The sequence below is a fragment of the Dermacentor andersoni genome, chromosome 6 (genome assembly GCF_023375885.2).
Source record: "Dermacentor andersoni chromosome 6, qqDerAnde1_hic_scaffold, whole genome shotgun sequence".
Classification (NCBI taxonomy): Eukaryota; Metazoa; Arthropoda; class Arachnida; order Ixodida; family Ixodidae; genus Dermacentor; species Dermacentor andersoni.
The window spans coordinates 76713022-76731169 of NC_092819.1; the positions used below are offsets into that span (position 1 = coordinate 76713022).

At 47.9% G+C, this 18148-nt stretch overlaps 1 protein-coding gene across 4 annotated transcripts in view; it reads right to left on the reverse strand.

The window, feature by feature from the left end:
• Window positions 1-18148, reverse strand: part of LOC126522397 (prestin-like) — a 294487-nt gene that overhangs the window by 5171 nt on the left and 271168 nt on the right. For all 4 annotated transcript variants that reach the window (XM_050171141.2, XM_050171142.3, XM_055066403.2 and 1 more), the window contains exons 11-17: window positions 16587-16700; window positions 12297-12374; window positions 11479-11574; window positions 11249-11355; window positions 9928-9997; window positions 8478-8587; window positions 5033-5162 (exon numbers count right to left, since the gene is read on the reverse strand). In XM_050171141.2, the coding sequence (XP_050027098.1) occupies window positions 5033-5162; window positions 8478-8587; window positions 9928-9997; window positions 11249-11355; window positions 11479-11574; window positions 12297-12374; window positions 16587-16700 (705 nt within the window). The remainder of the gene's footprint in view (window positions 1-5032; window positions 5163-8477; window positions 8588-9927; window positions 9998-11248; window positions 11356-11478; window positions 11575-12296; window positions 12375-16586; window positions 16701-18148) is intronic.

Here is an 18148-nt window from a genome sequence, read left to right on the forward strand (position 1 = left end):
TTGAAGTCGTTGCGCAAACCGAAATTGCTGGAGCTTGCAAGAGAGTTGGGTCTGGATGTCTCAGACAAACTCAGAAAACCAGAACTGCTAAGGGCTATTCTTGAGTTAGAAGCTGAGGATGACGAGCTGTCGGAATGCCTTGAGACCATTGAGGAGAGCGCAAAAAGACGGGAGCGCGAACTTAAAGAGCAAAAAGAGAAACAGGAGCGCGAACTTAAAGAACAGAAAGAAAAAGAAGAGCGCGACCGTCAACACGCTTTGGAAATGAAGCGTCTCGAGGTAGAGATGGAACGCGCTCGTAATGGAAGTCAGGCACACGGTGCAGGAGAACGAGTATTGTTCAAAATGACTGACCTGATGCGGCCGTTTAAGCTTGGAGAGGACATTGGTTTGTTCCTGGTTAACTTTGAGCGAACGTGCGAGAAGCAGGGGTTCTCTCGGGAAACGTGGCCACAGCGCTTGCTCACTTTGTTAGCCGGCGGGGCGGCCGACGTAGTCGCTCGCTTGAAGAGAGAGGAGGCAGAGGATTTCGACAAAGTGAAATCGAGTCTGCTAAAAAAGTACAGGCTGTCAGCGGAGGCGTTCCGTCGGAAGTTTCGGGAAAATGAGAAAGGCAGAAGTGAGTCATATACAGAGTTTGCCTACAGGCTAATGTCAAACATGCAGGAGTGGCTCAAAGAAGAGAAAGCGTTTGGTGACCACGAGAAAGTTCTGCATTGTTTCGGGCTGGAACAGTTTTATAGTCGGTTACCTGAGAACGTGCGGTACTGGGTCTTGGATAGGCCAGACGTTAGTACGGTGGCTAAAGCCGCTGAGCTAGCCGAGGAGTTTGTGACGCGTCGGGCTCGCGGAGCTAAGGACGGTCAAAAGGGTGAATATGGCTCCAAGTTTGAGAGGCCGAAGTTCACGCCCATGAGAAAGCGGTTCGAGACGAGGCAAGCGCGCGTGTGTTATACGTGCCAGAAGCCGGGTCACTTTTCGGCGCAGTGTCCAGAAACAAAAACAAAAGTCGTGTTTTTGTCATTATGCAGCACTGACGAGAACATGAAGCTTCTCGAGCCTTACATGCGAGACCTCCTCGTGAACGGGAAAGAGTGCCGAGTGCTTCGCGATTCCGCAGCTACAATGGATGTAGTTCACCCCTCTTACGTAGAACCCGATATGTTCACGGGCGAGTGCGCATGGATCAAGCAAGCCGTGGAAGCTCATAGCGTGTGTCTGCCCGTAGCAAAAGTGCTTATTGAAGGACCTTTCGGAGCGCTTGAGACGGAGGCCGCAGTGTCATCTATGCTGCCCCCCCAGTATCCGTACCTATTTTCGAACAGGTCCGATCACCTCCTGCGCGAGAAGGGGCTTTTGTTTGGTGAGGCTTGCGTTCAGGCCTTAACCAGATCGAAGGTTCGGGAGCTCGCTGCAAAGGCGGTAGTTGCAGGGCCGACGTTGTCGAACAATGAGAAAGGGTCAGAGGCGCAGCAAGCTGATATTCAGAGCACGTCCGAACTGAATCAAATTGAGCCTGTAGCGTTGAAGGCACCAGATACCGGAGAGGAAATGCCCGATAAGGGAAAGTTAGAAGAGCTATCTGCAGATTTGCTCATCGCGCCTACGTCAGACGGACTTGATAGGTTTCTAAAAGTCAGCCGGTCGGCTTTGATAGTCGAGCAAAAAAAGGATGGCAGCCTAGAAAACATACGCTGCATTGTGAAGGAGGTTATCGCCAAGAAAAATGCTCATTTTGTGGAAAGAGGTGGGGTCCTGTACCGGAAGTATCTAGGCCGCAGGGGAGTGCAGTTCGATCAGCTGATCGTGCCTCAGTGCTACCGTCAGGATCTGTTGCGCTTGTCGCATGGGGGTTCGTGGTCCGGACACCTAGGAGTTAAGAAAACTAAGGACCGTCTCTTGCAAGAGTACTATTGGCCAGGGTGTTTTCGGGACGCAGACCACTTTGTGAGGACATGTGACACCTGTCAGCGGGTGGGCAAACCAGGGGACAAATCGAGGGCGCCGTTGAAGTTGGTACCTATCATTACGGAGCCTTTTAGACGGCTCGTTATTGATACAGTGGGACCTCTGCCGGTAACAGCCACGGGGTACAGACACATTTTGACTGTGATCTGCCCAGCGACAAAGTTCCCTGAAGCAGTGCCGCTTAAAGAACTCAGCTCAGTTGAGATAGTCAATGCACTACTGTCCATATTTGCGCGAGTTGGTTTTCCTGCGGAAATCCAGTCAGATCAGGGCACAGTGTTTACTAGCGCTTTGACGACAACTTTTCTCGAAAGGTGTGGGGTAAAGCTGTTACACAGCTCAGTGTACCACCCACAGTCGAATTCCGTTGAGAAGCTCCACTCCGTCATGAAGCGCGTGTTGAGAGCATTGTGGTTTGAACAACAAACTGACTGGGAGCTGTGTCTGCCTGGGGTGATGTTTGCATTGAGGACCGCGCCGCATGCGGATACGGGGTTTTCGCCAGCTGAGCTAGTGTACGGTCGCTCGCTGCGGTCACCGCTTCGCATGCTTCGATACGGATCACTGCCCTCTCCAATGGCTGCAGACCGTCTCTTCCACAAATGGCCGCCTCCTGCGCTGGAGCCTCGCTTTGCAACAATATTCCTTTGAGGTGCGTTACAAAAAGGGGAGTCTCAACGGTAACGCCGATGGCTTAAGTCGAAGCCCCTAACGTAGGAATTAGCCTCAGAGTTGTTCGTTACTGATGTTTTTCTTCCTGAGGCAGGATTTTTAACATATTGCTTTTGTTTAGTGTTTCAAAGTGATGACGTGCTTTCTAGTGCAATTTTCCAATTTGTGGACGCGTTCTGGGTGCTGCTAGACTACTGTAAGGAACTAGGCAGTAGTATAAAAGGGGAAAGAGCCTGGCATGGCTTAGTGAGGGTTGTGTCGTGCTTGCTGACTGAGCGGTTGAGTTTCGGCGTAGTTCTAACGCTTGCCGGGAACGAGAACAAATATGTCAACTCTCCCGAAGTCACTTTGCAGTGTCCTGTGTGAACCTGAACGAGAGAACGAGGCCTTCTCGGCGCGCTGCGCTCAAGAAACGCCGAAGGACGCTCGACTTCGGTTATGATCATCATCGAGCGACATCCCTCCGGACAGCGGATGCAGTCCCCTGACCATCGGGATCTCCTTCCCCCGGCGGGGCGGTCTGTTACGTTTCGCCTACAACGCGCGGTATAGCCGGCGCGGATGCAACGGACGCCGGGGCTTCGTTCAAAGCGGCGGACATTTTGGCCCGTTCAGCGCCGCCGATACGCCTCCCCGCCAAGCGCGTCCAGGCATGTTTCAATGCCACGTGTCTTCAAGTGTGCGTGTGTGTGTGTGTGCATGTTGGTGCCCACGCTTGTCAAAGTGCGGCAGCCGGGGAGAGGAGCTCCCCAAGTGTGAAGCGAGGAGGTCTGACCGGCGCCGGCCCGGCGGATGCGTCCCTACACTCGTCCCAACGTGTCTCTCAGCCTGTCCGTGCCGCGCATCACGTGCGCCTCTGACGAGGCGTTCCTTCTTGCCCTCGACTCCGAGACTGTAAAAACAGCTGCTCCCGGACGCCGAGAGAGGCTCCGATTTCTTCCGTTGAGTTACGTGCTCTCCCGTCTCTCCACTTCGGTCAACCTGACCGCCCGCTCTTTTGCGATGCTAGAATTAACAAGTTGTTCTGTTACCAGTCGACTCATGCTTTGCCGGGACCTTCGGATGCTTCCAGTTGTGCCCCAGGCCGCCAGGCCAACGCTACCCTTGGGGCTTGCTACCCATTTGCAACAACGGGTGTCAGCGCTGAGATTCCAACAACACACACACACACACACACACACACACACACACACACACACACACACACACACACACACACACACACACACACACACACACACACACACACACACACACACACACACACACACACACACACGCACACACACAAGCGCGCGCGCGCGCGGCTGGGTAAAGGCCAGAACGCAATGATGGACAACAGACACGCAGTTCAATTTTCTAATGTGAACTACTGCTTCAACCTCCACTATTATATAGGTTTATATTATTTCTCGTGAGTGTGCGTTTTCTTTTTCCCTGTCGTACTGTCAAACTACAAAAGCGACTTCAGCTGTACTTGTGGCAACAATCTCGGTGTCGTAGCTTCGTCGACAAGATATCTAACCTGCTTTTACCCACAATTAATGCTCACTGAGTGTCCATTATTAGGTGGCACAGCCCTAATTTCTGTCTCTTTCAAAAAAGAAAGAAAGGAAATGCAGCCGACATATTGAGGGGTAGTCTTCTTTCCCATTGTGTTGCTATAATAATAATAATAATAATAATAATAATAATAATAATAATAATAATGTCGCCCATCCACGGTAGCTTAGCGGCTACAACGGCCAGCGGTTGAGCTCAAGGTTGCGGGTTCGATTCTGAGCCGCTATAGCAGCATTCCGGAGGAGGGAATAATGAAGCAGAAACGACCGTGCTTCAGTTGGGCGCAAGTTAAAGAAGCAAGCTTCACAAAAGTAATATCCGTAGCCTCCTTGCGTCTCCAATAGCGGTGCCTCACAAATCACATGCACGGCTTCGGGACCCATAACATCCCCTCACCTAGCGTCCCATATTTCTAAACCTTATGATGCATATAAGATATAGACATATGGGACCCAAAGTTAGCGGACGTTATCGATCAGGCGTACAACAGAACGCCGAGAGTGCAAGAGAACGCCAAAAAAAACAAATGCGTGCAAATGCGTCTGGGTTTTTTGGTGCCCAAGGTCGCTTGGAGACGCTATTTCGAAAACTCCCGAGTGGAGAATCTTACGTTAGGGGAAGGAAGAAGTTTGCGCTCCGTTCGGGTCTCAGCAAAAGCCAAGCAGTCTTTCAGTTCTTGGGTACGCAAGCTGCTTTTGTGTCCCGGCCCTACTCCCTAAATCACTGCGTATAGAGGACCATCTACACCGTAATAATCGCCTTATCTGGTGGCGTCAGCTATAGCAGCCTTTAGTTATGTCCCGTTGGTGTCCAACGGGACGACGCTCACCTCCTTTAGCGTTTCGATTCCCGAGGAGTCGATGTAGACGCAAGCTGAGCAATCCAGGATGACAGCCGCTATGGATCCTTCATCGGCAGCGTTGTATTTCCCTTGGTCTTCGAGAAGACTGCGCGTTTCACTGCGGTAGGGAAAGACACACAATATACGTGAACACATATTATTAAGAAACGATTCGCGCGCTCAATCGGTTGTCTAGAAGCCGGCAGCAATGTAGTGATCGGCATTTTCAGCTGCACTCAGATGCTAAGTTGTTTCAAAGCAATCACGCTTGCGTACTTATCGTATTCCCTACTACGTGATTTTTGGCCCATATATGAAGTAATCTTCTTTCGGCCGCAATATCTTAAAGGCCAATGTCATCTCTTCAACAGACGCTACTGTACAATACACTTTAAAATGCTAAGCTTGAGTTTGCATGAACGTTGTGGGATGCCCATCAAGAATCGCTAACTAATCAATTAAGAAACAGTAGAGGACCGTAGTAGCGCATTTTATCCTCTCAGATTATTGCCGCTTTTTCATCGCATCTTCGATGAAACTCGCTCCGCAATTTCTTAACCCCTGAAGTTTCCTGAATCATGAAGTTCTGTTCCCAAAACTTCATGATCCACACCTGAAAAATGAGCGCCTTAATGAGCCAACTCATCTTGTGTACTACTCACCGCTATAAAAGTTGAAGTCCCCCTTTTTTCATCCTAATTTCTGTGTTCTTTTGTTGTTCTTTTTTTTAATCATTCCCCGCGAAGACAGCCAATTAATGGAGCCGCTTGCCCAACTCCATCTTCACCATTTTCAACGCTTTCACATTAAAATCTGCCATTGAACATTACTGTCTGCGCACGCAGGGAAATAATTTCTCGCTATCTGCGAGAGCCTGCCACGCTGCATGCTTGCGCCCTCTGGCGTAGCAAGCGACTGGCGTCGAGGCATGGTATTGCGCATGCGCGTCCTGCCGCGTTGGTGTGCACTACCAGGCGCTTGCTTCGTACGCGATACCAGGCGCTTGCTTCGTGAGAGGCTGGGCAAGAATGCAGCTTGGCACGCAGTGGCTTAGCTAGGTCGTCTGGCCCATAGGTCTTCTGTCCCCCCCGCCCCTCCCGGGTGTAGTCAAGGAAGGCAAGGATATTAACAAGTACCGGGTGTCTTCAGACGTATATGACACCCCCCTCCCCCCCACTGGCCCCTTGCACCCGGGGCCCATTGTAGGGCCCATTTATAGGGCCCAAATTGCCCCTGTAGAGGGGCAATTTTTCTCCTTCTACCTCACAATTACTCATGTAACACATACTCGAATAACGGTGCTACTTTGTTATTTTGTTTGCTTTTATTTAATAAAAAAAACGGAAGAGTGGCAAATTTCAGCTGCGTGGTAATAACACTGCAGGTTCCTGTGCTGATAATTTGAATGGATGAGCCATTGATGTAATTAACCAGCCCAGGAACCGAGTATATTATCACGACAGAGCTGAAATTCGCCGAATATTTTCTCAGACAGGTTGTCGTCATCTATCAACGAAATCCTAATTTGTTAATGACGTTTCTCTGAGAGATTTTCAATTTGCTGAACTCCGATACGCATTCAGTTACACGGGCGTCGAGCAACAGACCCCGAGAGAGGGCGCCTCAGGACCTGCACTTCTGGAGCTACAGTGCTGAGCTATCAAATTTTTCGCTCCTGGTTTATCGAGCGATAATCTGTTTTCCCGCCAGACAAATTGAAATGCGAGTTTTGAAGGAATGTAGCACTGCTCTAAACTTCTTCAACTCTAAATTCTTTAGTATGGCTTCTGGACTTGACAACCGCAAAGCTAATGTGAGTAATTTTCCTCGCATGTTGAACGTGAAGGAGTTTTCATTCGACGTTGCAAGCTAAACTACAAGGTTACATCTGAAATAAGAGGGTTATTTGTGTTTTTCAAGCTCCGATCGATCGCGTAATGAAAACCACAGTGAATATCCGACGACGCCGTGCGCAGATGTGTTGCGCAGCGTCCCTGTAGTGCGCCCGTCCACCGCGTGAGGTCGCAGTCGTCGATTCTGGGCGTGCAGTGAGCACGTGTAAACATGCCTCAAGCAACAGAGCCTCCTGATAAGTGTGAAGTGCGTGCTGTCATTCGATTTCTGCATGATGAGAGGTGCAATGCCGCCGACATTCTCATCGACGAATCAGAAATGCGTACGGTACTACTTTCATGAGTGCACAGCAAAAGTGCGGCAATGGTGCAGGAACTTTGAAGCAGGACGCCCACACATTCGTGATGCAGGCGGGCAGGGAAGGAAGCGAGTGTCGACCGACGACTTCGTTCGGCGAGTGGATCGGGCGATTCGAAAAAATCGTCGGTTCACAGTGTCTGTGTCGAGTGATTCTTTGCCCGAAATTTCACGGTCAGTTCTTTATACCATAATGAGCGAGAGACTCCAGCACCGGAAACTCTGTGCGAGGTGGGTTCCCAAGTTGGTGACCGATTGTCACAAAACACAGCAAATGGGCGCAGCGTTAACGTTTCTCCGGCGCTACCACGATGAAGGCGAAGACGTTTTGAAGAAAACCGTCACATGGGGCGATACATGGGTACGTTTCGAAACTGAACAAACAAAAGAGCAATACAAACAGTGGATGCATTCTGAGTCCCCGAAAGCAATGAAGTTCAAGCGAACCTTCACCATCCGGAAATGTATGAATAATGTGTCCTGGAGCAGTAATGATGCTCTCTTGGTGGAATTCACGGAGCGTGGCACGACAAACACTTCGACCTTGTAATGTTGTAAAGTCTCACTACAGCCTCGTACAGAGTGGCTCTTGAACGTCTACGAAAGGCAATTGAGAACAAGCGAAGAGGAATGTTCTCGTCAGGCACTGTCCTTCTTTGTGACAACGCGCGGCTCCACAGTGCAACTGCAACAAAGAAGCGCCTACGGCATTTTCTATGGGAAGTGGTTGATCACTCGCCATACGGCCCGGACTTGGCTTTCACTGATTACCATCTCTTTGCTCACATGACACGCTGCCTAGGAGGGTAGCGGTTTGAGCCAGACAATGAGCTGCAGAAGAGCCTACAGAATTGGCTGAAAGCACAGCAAGCTGCCTTCCATGACGAGGTTACGGGAAAGTTGCCGCCACACCACGACAAATGTCTCAATCGGAGCGGCGACTATGTAGACAAGTAGCTGGGAAGTGTATCTAAATGTTCCAGATAAAAGAGTTTAGATTTTCACTGTGGTTTTGATTTCGAGACCGATCGTACATTGAAAAAAAAAAGAAGAATAGCCCTCGTACTTCCCTTCCATGCCAGGCCCTACAGAGGGCCGACAAAATAAAAGAAATATCGCTGTCATGAATCAGCTTCAATCCCGCAGAACACGCATTTGCACAGGGGCTTTCACCCCTGTGCAAGTGACAGTGCAAGTGCAAGTGCCCCAACTGCAAACATACTCGCTGTTGCCGATGATGGCTTCCATGAGACTGTTCTTGAACACGTCCCTGTTGGCGAAGTACAGCGCCGAGCTGAAGTGGAAGATCTTGACCCGCGGAATCTCGTGAGCCTGGGAAAAATGATAACCATATTCAGTGCAAAAATAAACAAAGCTAAACTAAAATAAAAAGAAAACTAACCAGCAATTTTTTTCCGGCTCAGAACTCATTACACCGAAATCAGCAGGATATTATAGCAAATGCCATCATCTTGTGGATGCCAAGCTCTTAAGAACAACTTGTTTGCAATCGTGGAGGAAAGAAACAAAATCATTCCTCCATGCTTGCAATGCACTCTTTCAATCCAACGCAATGCACGTTTTCGTCCATTGCCCACTGGGGATGCAGAGACTTCACCAAGCTTACAGCCCATGAGTGCTGCTAAAAACTCCACACGCATTGCCAAACGCCGACGCTCAGCGATAGCGCAGTAAGATCATTAGGATCCCAGTAGCACCTAGGTCCATGACAGCATTCAAATGAGCCCCACAGCGACGGTTCTCTCAGAGAAACGGAAGCCAATCTCAAAGGCCATGCCTCTGTCTACTGCAAGCGCCGGAAGCGATTGCAGGAACCGCAAACACATCACCACCGCCACGTTTTGGACTCCACCAATGGCCCAAAGGGCTACTGTAAGACCCCAGTGACGGTGGTGCGCGAAGTTAAGCTTTTTGTAGGCCATATGGCGAGGGTGAAGACGTGAATGAGGAGGTGCTGTGACTACGACACGACGATGTCGTCACTGGCGACATTGCGGTGACGATGACGGCGTAACAGAACGTACAAGCGCGCGGGCACAGCAAATACTGTTCGATCTGTAAACTACTGTTGCACGATAAGAGCAAACAGTCGTAAAGAATAGGCTACCTGACAATATGGGTGACAATATGAAGGTAGAGGGGCTTGGGCAAGTGGCGAAGCATTAATAAGGCTAAAAAGAAACAGTGCATAGAAGGACTGCAAAAACATGACGAGCTTAAATAGAGTCAGCGTTATTGATCGAGAAGTCGAGAGAAGAAGAAAAAAAATGTTTCTAAAGCTGTACCCATTGCAGAGACGTGGGATGTCAGCCGTCTGGCATCAGCAAGAATACCTAAGACAAGCTGTTCAGTGCAGAGGTCGGGTCACGAATCACCTGCGCTGTTTGTTTGGTTGAACGAAAACCAGCTTAGTTAGCTTTGAACTCTCGTTAAACAATGCTGTCAAGTTTGTCTTGGAAAAAAGTCAAAAATATCCGCGTTCGGCAACGAGCGCAGTTAGGAAAGCTTCTTTTCATTAAAAAACGAAAAAGAAAATTTAGCAGACGGGCGTTTTTATGATTGCACAGAGGTCCGTACAATCGTAATGATACACCTACTCGGAATGACGCAAACTCGACAATGCGCTACGCTGTAAAATGCATAGCGCTTACCTTTTTATATCGTTTAACGTCCAAGTAGATGTCCGAGTCAGGAACGTTTCCCAGGAAAGAGACGTAAGGCCTGCATTAAGGTGATGCTATTATTTCGGCCGAGGAAGGAAAAAAAAATGAAGACACTAGCGTAGTACAGCACTGCGAGAAAGAAAGAGGTTCAAGGCTGTGCAGCAAATCAAAACAATAAGGCCAGTACCTGTCATCACTGCAACATACCATATGAGTGAAGAAACTTGGCGAAAGCGGCCGCGTTTACGAACATATCGTATCGTGTCGTGTCATGCTAGTGAGCTACAATAAACGTTCAGAATCGAGCAAAACGAGATGCAAGCACAGTTCAAAAGACACACAGGAGGAACTTACTTCTTGAACTATTGGATCACCGAGATCAACTTACTGATTTCAAGAATAACTTTCTTGTGTTCGAAAAAAAAATAGTAAAATTAACGATCCACTTTCTATTTATCGTGTGCAAACGTTTTGCACATTGGACCTACTGCACAGTATGAAGTGCTAACAATTAATTTTTTTTTCCTGCTCTGTATCGCAGTTAGTTATTATGCCCAGTCGTTAGTTATCATGCTAGTTATCAGTTATCATGCCTCTATCTTGAGGCATGAGCCTCCATTTGGTATTTTCCTCTTGCTTTTGCTCCGCTTTCTCTTGCAGGAAATATTACGATTCCTCTAACTAAATATACACGGCGAGCCACAATTTCTAAGGGGCTTCGAAACTCAAATCACGAAACGGTCAAACAAATGTAAAATAAGGAGCTTTGTTTGCAGATCGCATGGCAGCTTCGGAAAGGCTGGCCTTTCTGAAGCACTTCATCTCTGCTTGCAACTATGACAACTACTATTACTCCACAGTGCCCTACTCCATCTGTCGGTCCCCTTCTTGATTTTGTAGCTACAAAGCAATTCACGCAATTAAATACGTGTCCGAGAAGGAGCGAAAATAAGGAAGTGAACCTTATTTAAAATGAATGGATACAGCGTTTATTAAACTAGATTTTAATAGATTTTCAGCAACCCAAGTCCCGTCTTCTGAGAAGGCTTGAAGTAAGCATAAGACATAGAACGATGGACGCCTTCTTATACATGTAACTGTGTACTTTCAATATGGCTCATGGTTGCATATGGTGACGCGCCGGTCATAAAGAGTAACGGAAGCGAACTTAAAGGCATCAATATGACAAGTTCACTTTCTTTCGATTCTGACATTACGCATAAGAACACACTGAATAAGGCAGCCTCAAAATTTAAGCAAGCAGCTAAGCAATCAATGCACACGCGCATGCTCAAAGCAGGGAACTTACACCAGCGTTCGCAGAATGACGGTGACGACCGAGAAGCCGATGCCTGCGGCGATGCCAATGTCGATGTCAAGTAAAACGACGGACATGAACGTGATGATCCAAGTGAGCTAGAACAAGAAAAAAAAAAAAGAGTCCGACTTGAGTAACCGGGAGTTGGAACGAGGTTAGCATGAAATGGGGACATGCCGGCCGTATTTCGCATTGCATTACAATTCGAACAGAAAACTTACTGCGTCCAGTCGTGACACCTTCCACGTGTTGACGCAGTCCTTAACTTGAAACAACATCCCTTTAAGGGCTACTATGATGACTGCAGATAAGATACACTGAAAGCAAGAACAGTAAAGAGTCCATAATTAGCACTAACACAGTGCACTGTCATATAAAATGAAACATTTACATTTTTACAAACACGCGCGATCATACAAGGAACTAAATTCTGTTGACTGGCGCCAGTTGAATTCGTTAAGCACAGTTATGAAAGCAACAAAGTAAGCGCGATGAGTTCGTCTAACGGAAGGTTCCAACTAAAACAGAGGTATGGTATGGGCGTGGCTTATGCAAACAACAACAACAACAATAATAATAATAAAGCTTTTGGCTGAAGTGGCAGAAAACATAATTCTGTTACGCGAAAACTCAAAGAAACCCCTTTTCCAGCGTTTCTACAATTCATAGACACGCCATGATGATGATGATGATGATGATGATAATAATAATAATAATAATAATAATAATAATAATAATAATAATAATATAATAATAATAAAGCTTTTGGCTCAAGTGGCAGATTATTGTACCTCTACAACCAGGTCCTGCATATGCTCAGGCTCAAGTGAATGCCTTTTTAACCACCTAAGGGGAGAGGGGGGAGGTCTTAAGTGCGGCTGAACTGTACGCCTGTAATGCTAATAATTTCCACTGCCTTTCTCTGTGATGCATCCATGTCTATATACTCCTATGCACGAATGGCACTCTGCCGCCTTCTCGGCGTTGGTACGCACGCCTAAATAAATTCGCAGATATAGTTCGGTGGCATGAAACTCACGTTGGGCAGTGTCCTGAAGAGCGGTCCAGCCGCCACCATGACGATGATAAGAATACCCGACGCTATTAACGCTGAGATCTGAAATGAAAGAATTCACGAAAAGCGTGAAACAATCGCGCAAACCACTCCACGGTATCACACTTTTTTCCCCTTTTTTTATTCATTGCGATAGCAATTACGTGGACGCTCGAGGAAAATATTCACCGTCGTCATCGCTGTGATGTTCAGTATAAGATACACGCGCGACAGGCCGGCCAGGCCGCCATTGGAATATGAACCTGGCAACGTTTAACGCAAGAACATTATCTAGTGAGGCGAGTCTAGCAGTGCTATTGGAAGAATTAGAGGGCAGTAAATGGGATATAATAGGGCTCAGTGAAGTTAGGAGGCCAAAAGAAGCATATACAGTGTTAAGGAGCGGGCACGTCCTGTGCTACCGGGGCTTAGCGGAGAGACGAGAACTAGGAGTCGGATTCCTGATTAATAAGAATATAGCTGGTAACATACAGGAATTCTATAGCATTAACGAGAGGGTGGCATGTCTTGTTGTGAAACTTAATAAGAGGTACAAAATGAAGGTTGTACAGGTCTACGCCCCTACATCCAGTCATGATGACCAGGAAGTCGAAAGCTTCTACGAAGACGTGGAATCGGCGATGGGTAGAGTGAAAACAAAATACACTATACTGATGGGCGATTTCAATGCCAAGGTAGGCAAGAAGCATGCTGGAGACAAGGCAGTGGGGGAATATGGCATAGGCACTAGGAATAGCAGGGGGGAGGTATTAGTAGAGTTTGCAGAACAGAATAATATGAGGATAATGAATACCTTCTTCCGCAAGCGGAATAACCGAAAGTGGACATGGAGGAGCCCGAACGGCGAGACTAGAAATGAAATAGATTTCATACTCTGCGCTAACCCTGGCATCATACAAGATGTGGACGTGCTCGGTAAGGTGCGCTGCAGTGACCACAGGATGGTAAGAACTCGAATTAGCCTAGACCTGAGGAGGGAACGGAGGAAACTGGTACATAAGAAGCCGATCAATGAGTTAGCGCTAAGAGGGAAAATAGAGGAATTCCAGATCAAGCTACAGAACAGGTATTCGGCTTTAAGCCACGAAGAGGATCTTAGTGTTGAAGCAATGAACGACAATCTTGTGGGCATCATTAAGGAGTGTGCAATAGAAGTCGGTGGTAACTCCGTTAGACCGGATACCAGTAAGCTATCGCAGGAGACGAAAGATCTGATCAAGAAACGCCAATGTATGAAAGCCTCTAACCCTACAGCTAGAATAGAACTGGCAGAACTTTCGAAGTTAATCAACAAGCGTAAGACAGCTGACATAAGGAAGCATAACATGGATAGAATTGAACAAGCTCTCAGGAACGGAGGAAGCCTAAAAGCAGTGAAGAAGAAACTAGGAATTGGCAAGAATCAGATGTATGCGCTAAGAGACAAAGCCGGCAATATCATTACTAATATGGATGAGATAGTTCAAGTGGCTGAGGAGTTCTATAGAGATTTATACAGTACGAGTGGCACCCACGATGATAATGGAAGAGAGAATAATCTAGAGGAATTCGATATCCCAGAAGTAACGCCGGAAGAAGTAAAGAAAGCCTTGGGAGCTATGCAAAGGGGGAAGGCAGCTGGGGAGGATCAGGTAACAGCAGATTTGCTGAAGGATGGTGGGCAGATTGTTCTAGAAAAACTGGCCAGCCTCTATACGCAATGCCTCAAGACCTCGAGCGTACCGGAATCTTGGAAGAACGCTAACATAATCCTAATCCATAAGAAAGGCGACGCCAAAGACTTGAAAAATTATAGACCGATCAGCTTACTGTCCGTTGCCTACAAAGTATTTACTAAGGTAATTGCAAATAGAATCCGGAACACCTTAGACTTCCGTCAACCAAAGGACCAGGCAGGATTCCGTAAAGGCTACTCAACAATAGATCATATTCACACTATCAATCAGGTGATAGAGAAATGTGCGGAATATAACCAACCATTATATATAGCTTTCATTGATTACGAGAAAGCGTTTGATTCAGTCGAAACCTCAGCAGTCATGGAGGCATTGCGGAATCAGGGTGTAGACGAGCCGTATGTAAAAATACTGAAAGATATCTATAGCGGCTCCACAGCCACTGTACTCCTCCATAAAGAAAGCAACAAAATCCCAATAAAGAAAGGCGTCAGGCAGGGAGATACGATCTCTCCAATGCTATTCACAGCGTGTTTACAGGAGGTATTCAGAGACCTTTATTGGGAAGAATTGGGGATAAGAGTAAATGGAGAATACCTTAGTAACTTGCGCTTCGCTGATGATATTGCCTTGCTTAGTAACTCAGGGGACCAACTGCAATGCATGCTCACTGATCTGGAGAGGCAGAGCAGAAGGGTGGGACTAAAAATGAATCTGCAGAAAACTAAAGTAATGTTTAACAGTCTCGGAAGGGAACAGCAGTTTACGATAGGTAGCGAGGCACTGGAAGTGGTAAGAGAATACATCTACTTAGGACAGGTAGTGACTGCTGATCCAGATCATGAGAGTGAAATAATCAGAAGAATAAGAATGGGCTGGGGTGCGTTTGGCAGGCATTCGCAGATCATGAACAGCAGGTTGCCATTATCCCTCAAGAGAAAAGTGTATAACAGCTGTGTCTTACCAGTACTCACGTACGGGGCAGAAACCTGGAGGCTTACGAAAAGGGTTCTACTTAAATTGAGGACGACGCAACGAGCTATGGAAAGAAAAATGATAGGTGTAACGTTAAGGGATAAGAAAAGAGCAGATTGGGTGAGGGAACAAACGCGCGTTAATGACATCTTAGTTGAAATCAAGAAAAAGAAATGGGCATGGGCAGGACATGTAATGAGGAGGGAAGATAACCGATGGTCATTAAGGGTTACGGACTGGATTCCGAGGGAAGGGAAGCGTAGCAGGGGGCGACAGAAAGTTAGGTGGGCAGATGAGATTAGGAAGTTTGGAGGGTCAACATGGCCACAATTAGTACATGACCGGGGTAGTTGGAGAAGTATGGGAGAGGCCTTTGCCCTGCAGTGGGCGTAATCAGGCTGATGATGATGATGACACGCGCGACAAGATAGCGGCGGCGCACCGTATACTGCGGGTGCGAGGGAAGGCGTGCGATGGTGAGCCGAGATTGGCCGAGATGGATGGTGGCTTGATCTCGCGCGCGAGAGGGAGGATGGGGGCTCCGCGCCGTCTTCTCGCGCGCGCTAAGGGGGGAGGAGAAGGGAGATGTGTACGCGCTTGGAGGGGGAGGGGGTACAGGTAAAGCCCCTTAACTCTCCTCCTCCGCCTTCACTCCTCCTCGTTTCGCCTCTCTTTCAAGCCTACACAGCTCGAGCGTAGCAACGGCGCCAACAGGTGCTCCTCGCCACTCCGTAGGCGCTTCTCGAACAAAAATGGCGCTGATGTTCGGCGCGACGGCCCACGTGATGCTATTCGGCGAATAGCGACGCGGCGTCGGCCTCGGCCAGAGTGCGCGAGGAGGAGACGGCATTCTTCAAAGCGTGGCACTGCTTTACAAAGTTTAAGGTGCTTTAGGGTATAGGTCGGTGCGCTTTCCCTCTTCTCCTGTGCATCCCTCTCCTATGCTTCCCTCTTCTCCTTTCCCTCTTCCTCTGCACGGAGCAGCTTAGCGCGGCCGCGCGTGCTCTATCTTGGAAGCAACCTGCGGTGATGCAAAGGAAGGGATAGCAACCTGATATAGCTGATGGCTTCGTGTATGCTGTGTTCTCGCTCGCCTGGTTCGCGCTGATGCGAGAGACAGCACGCAGGGCAATTCGCTCCCCGTTCCTGCCGCTCTTTTTCACGTCAGCGTTCTTACAGCGAGTGGCCGCAGTCGTCGAATGAAATGTGTTCATGTTTGCCTGCGCGAGCGTGACACCATGCTTGCTAATTTATTTAGTAAGGCAATGTTTACAACTGTCTTAACGGCCGACAAGACTACTATCCTTAATAATTCGTATAGCTGTCTAATAAATTGCTATCGCAATCAATGCTTCGCCTGTCGGGCGAAACTACGACATTCTTACACGTCTCAAAAGCAGGCTATAAAACATTCATTCTTATCTACGTGGGCGGAGAAAACACATAGAAGAATAAAACATGATAACTTCTCATTGCACTAGAATGTGAAAATGTGTACCTCTAAAAGCTTATAGACCATGGCAAATGTGTGAAGAGCCTAAACGCATCTGCGCTCTGAAACGTCGTCAAACCCAAACAGCACATATGCATCCGCGCTGTTTACCTGCGTCTGTCCGCCGGCTTTCTCTTGAACGGAGCTCCGCGACAGAGACACAGCACACGGGTAACAGCCCAGGAAGGCCGTAATCACATTCGCCGCGCCCAGCGCATTCAGCTCCTGCAAGGGATGGAGGAAAGCGGAGCGTGAAAAAACAAAGAAAGGTCAGAATAGAAAGGAGAGCAGTTAAGGGAAGGTAAAACATGGTGCGAATTATCAGAACGGCCGAATCATTTAAAAAACTTGCTTTTATCGTACACTTTGCTGCTACCGATTTCGCCCTGCTTCAGAAACGATATTAAGTAAACTTGCTCAGAGCAAGCACCCACCCAGTATGCGACGTCGTGCACCGCCTCGAGAAGGCGGCGCACCAGCCGTGGTGGCTTAAACGTCCTTGGCGTTGTGATGCTAAGCTCCAGAAGGTGGGATCAAATCTCCGGTCAAGGCGCGGCCGCATTTCGATGGGGGGCGAAATACAAAGAACGCCCGTATACCGTTCGTCGGGCGCACAGTAATGAACCCGAGGTGGTCAAAATTAATCCGCAGTCTTCCACCACGGTGTGCCTCACAATCAGATCGCGGTTCTGGCACGTAAAACTCTAGATTTTTTAAAGGATGCGGTGCAAGTGCCTCAGAATTCTTTTCTTGTGTGACTGTTTTGTAATCTCGTGTCGCCGCATCCGTCAACACTTTTAGCCCTGTAATGCCGAAACACAGATCGACATCAAGGAAAATTGAAAAAAAAAGTGTTGGCATTTAATCTGGCCAGTGAGTACATTAGTAGAAGAAAAAAGAACTGAAAGAACCTAAGAACGTTATCACGTAATTACTATAGTAAATAATTAATCAGCAATTGGTTCGCTACACTGTTCTCAAGCTGGAACTTCACTTCAGCATATCAAAAACGCAACTACGAGCTTTGCATTAGCTTTTGCGGCATTCGATCAGTTTTTTCAGACTTCAAACTAGGCACGTGTATGTATACATGCATGCTACGTTGGATATTACAGGCTTAAAGCATTTGTCTCCAAAAAAATTTAGTTGCATAACGTGATGCAAAATGCACAAAATCGCAGAACGAGCGCAAATTCCCGAACCTTATACGAAACATTACGGAGAGTTAGCAGGTACGGCGACTTCCACCGACTTCGTTAACACGGAATCGGGGGAAAAAATCTAACTCTGACGCTTACGCCCCAGTGTTCACGAGATATCCCGGCATCGCTCTCGACAAGCTGAAGAACAAGAACTTGCGCCGCTTTACACCTAAAGCAGCCTTCTTTTTTTTTTGTTTATCACAACTGCCGTGGCGAGGAGCTCGGTTATAATTTCTACCGCTCGTTTCATACCAAGCCGTCACAGACACGGGCGTGCTAGCACGCGGGCGTTTGCGAGTACGTGGGCGCTATTAGAGAGTTTTAGTTTAGGGGACGCAAACGGCTTGCGTACGCAAGAACTAGGGGCGACGGTACTGCGCACGCGCAGATGGTTCTGCGCATGCGCATTGCAGTGGCCCCTAGTTCTTGCGTACGCAAGCCGCTTGCGTCCCCTAAACTAAAGCTCCCTAT